Source organism: Arachis ipaensis, chromosome B02 (genome assembly GCF_000816755.2).
Source record: "Arachis ipaensis cultivar K30076 chromosome B02, Araip1.1, whole genome shotgun sequence".
NCBI classification, from domain to species: domain Eukaryota; kingdom Viridiplantae; phylum Streptophyta; class Magnoliopsida; order Fabales; family Fabaceae; genus Arachis; species Arachis ipaensis.
In genome coordinates, this window is record NC_029786.2 from 76,935,897 (window position 1) to 76,938,716 (window position 2,820).

Consider the following 2,820-nt stretch of genomic DNA (forward strand, 5'->3'; position numbering starts at 1 on the left):
GTAATTTTACTGATGGTGAAAATGAGCGGTGGTGGGGTTCGTGACGAGGGGTGGTTGGTGAGAGGAGGCGGAGGCAAGGGGAGGGAGAAGTGAGATGCACCATCAGAGTGGTGTGTATGTGACTGTACACTACAATGATGGACTCACCCTCCTGTTAATTTCTCTTACCTTTTTCTTATCCACTCAGTCACTATTCTCACGCCACCACTGCCATTTTCACCACCTTGAATGTAGCTGCTAATGTCTCTCTAAGGGGTTGTTTGTGTTGTCCCATTTTTTATGCATATGATGGACGACAACTTGGATGCATATGGAGGTGTTTGTTTTATGTATGAAGTAGCAGAGAAGGGCGTTGTTTTAATTTGGTGCCATTCTTTTCAAAGGTTGGTGAATGTAGTTGAGGTTGTTTGTGTTGATGTGTGGATATGAGTTATGACACAAACGTAGGATACGTAAATAAATTAAAATTTTAATAGGCAGGCACATAATTGTGAAGACCGAACTGGTGATTGAAAAAGAATAATTATATTGTAATTAATAAAAATATTTGATGTTTTATATTTGTACATGTTTAATAACATTTATACTTATATTAATAATTATACATAATAAAAAATATAATTAATTTAAACATAAGTGAGTATAAAGTTTAAATAATATCTAATAAAATTATTGTATGTTTTTATTACGCAATTAATAATTAGCATATAAATAGCAAGGAATAGTATAACTTAGTGGCAAAGAGAATATGCAGAGTAACAAGCAAGACTTGAGTTTAAACCTCATCTTCATTAATTTTAGAATTTACACTTGAGCAGTCTGGTTGAACTAGTTTTCATCGAATTTGACCAATTTTTACTAAGTTTGATGGATTCTTGTCGGTTCTCAAATTAAAGCGACTCTAAATTGGTCCGGTCCAGTTTTAATAATTATGGAATATATGTTATATATTTTTAGATTTTAAAATTTATGCAAATTATTTATGAATATGAAACTACCAATATAGTTATAAAAAATATTAGATAAATAAAATATTTTAATTTTTTATAGTTAAATTTAATTATTTTTTTATTATGTATTTTTTTCTTTAACTAATTTTATTATGTTAATAAACTATTGGACTAATTTAGTTTAATTTAACTACTAAAATAATTTAAGGACAAATCGCAGTATTAAGCCAGATGGGAGGAGACATTACATGATTCAACTAAAGCCAAAAACGAGACATGGATCAACCAAAAGCATGTCTCTATGTAATTCGAATCAAACTAACTCGAACTACAAACCAGGAGTAATTCGAATCAAGTCCGTTCGAATTATGAGGGAGGGTAATTCGAAACTGATCAATTCGAACTATGCATCCATGAATTCGTAGGTAGTTCGAACCTTGCTTATTCGAATTATGCATGCAAGTTGACTCAGGGTAGTTTGAATTAAACTAATTCGAATTATAAGGGATGCAATTCGAATGTAGTTCGAATTTGACTGATTCGAATTATATATGTATAATTCGAAATTGGTTGTTTCGAATTATGAAGTTCCAGACGTGTATAAGTATGGTGTGAACGTGAATTCCTCTCATTAGAGTGAGACACAATGGCTAATGAGGAGAGTTTTGTAGTGTTGGTACATTATAGAATGTCCATTAAGAGAAAAACACGCTCTGGTGTGAAGTTCACTGATAAGGATCCTCTTAGTATTTTTATGAGACCTACGACGAGATTCGATGACTTCCTGAATTCTATAATACAGAAACTTGGGCTGCAAGGCGTGGAACGGGTTCGGAAGTTATTCTATCGCATTCCGATCTCAGTGCTGCGAGATGACGTGAAGTACAATTCTTTCATCCTAGGGAGTGACGAGGATTTGGAGGTCCTGTTCCATTGTCGTCGGCAGTTTCCCGAGGTCAGGACACTTGAGCTATTGGCAAAGCTAGTTGATGTGGTATCTAGCTCGAGAGGTTCAAACCGGAATACCCAAACTCTAGGCACGGTAGCTGGTTCTAGCCCGAGACCTATTGGTGCATCTTCGTCCGTGCCTGTGAATGCACCTCGGAATGAGCCTGTCGCCTCCCCGTCGTTCGCCATTGATCTCAACTGCAGTGGTGGCGGAGAGGTTGGTATTGTTGATAGGGTGCCAATTTCTTTATAGTGTGGGGCACCGGCTGGTATGGGTGATGCATTGCTGGATGATGATGACGTTGATGATGTGGAGCCGGACATCATTGCTGATGATAGTGGCGATGACATTGCAGCGAGTAGTCTAGATGGGGGTGGCGGTGGTTCTAGCTTTGGGACTCAGTAGTATCCTCCGCACTTTTCATCTTTGGACTTGGATGCCATGAGACAGGAGGGGGTTCCTGGGGAACCCACTAGATTTGGTGCTAGAGATACCCAGGGTACTGGAGGTCTTACAGAGTTTCAGGTTGGTCAGCAGTTTCAGGATAAAGAGGAGGCTGTGTTAAGCATGAAAATGTATAGCATTCGACGCGGGTTATAGTACAAAGTGGTGGAGTTCGATTATCGCAGGTACGTTGGGAAGTGTACCGAATTTGGGAACGGGTGCATATGGTTGATTCAGCTAAGTCTCCGGCAGCGCAAGGGTGTTTGGAAGGTAAAACGGTATAACGGACCTCATACTTGTTTCGTGACATCGATCTCGAGCAATCACAGGAGTCTTGATTATCATGTGATCTCGGCCTTCATCATGGTTAGAGCTGATGCATCCGTTTGCATCAAGGTACTTCTCAATGCGACAGAGGCACATTTTAGGTTCAGGCCGACTTATAGGAGGCTTTGGTTGGCCAAGCAGAAGGCCGTC

General features: G+C 38.8%; 1 protein-coding gene across 1 annotated transcript; it reads left to right on the forward strand.

Moving 5' to 3' along the window:
- Positions 1,597–2,304, forward strand: LOC107627406. The gene is made up of 2 exons (XM_016330238.1): positions 1,597–2,115; positions 2,152–2,304. Exons 1-2 carry the CDS (start codon positions 1,597–1,599, stop codon positions 2,302–2,304), a joined length of 672 nt encoding a protein of 223 aa, XP_016185724.1.

Bases quoted from the DNA above. Each gene is read 5' to 3' on its own strand.
- LOC107627406 (XM_016330238.1), top strand. From the start codon at position 1,597: ATGGCTAATGAGGAGAGTTTTGTAGTGTTGGTACATTATAGAATGTCC. The intron at 2,116-2,151 runs GTTGGTATTGTT...ATTTCTTTATAG, and splicing joins ACTGCAGTGGTGGCGGAGAG to TGTGGGGCACCGGCTGGTAT.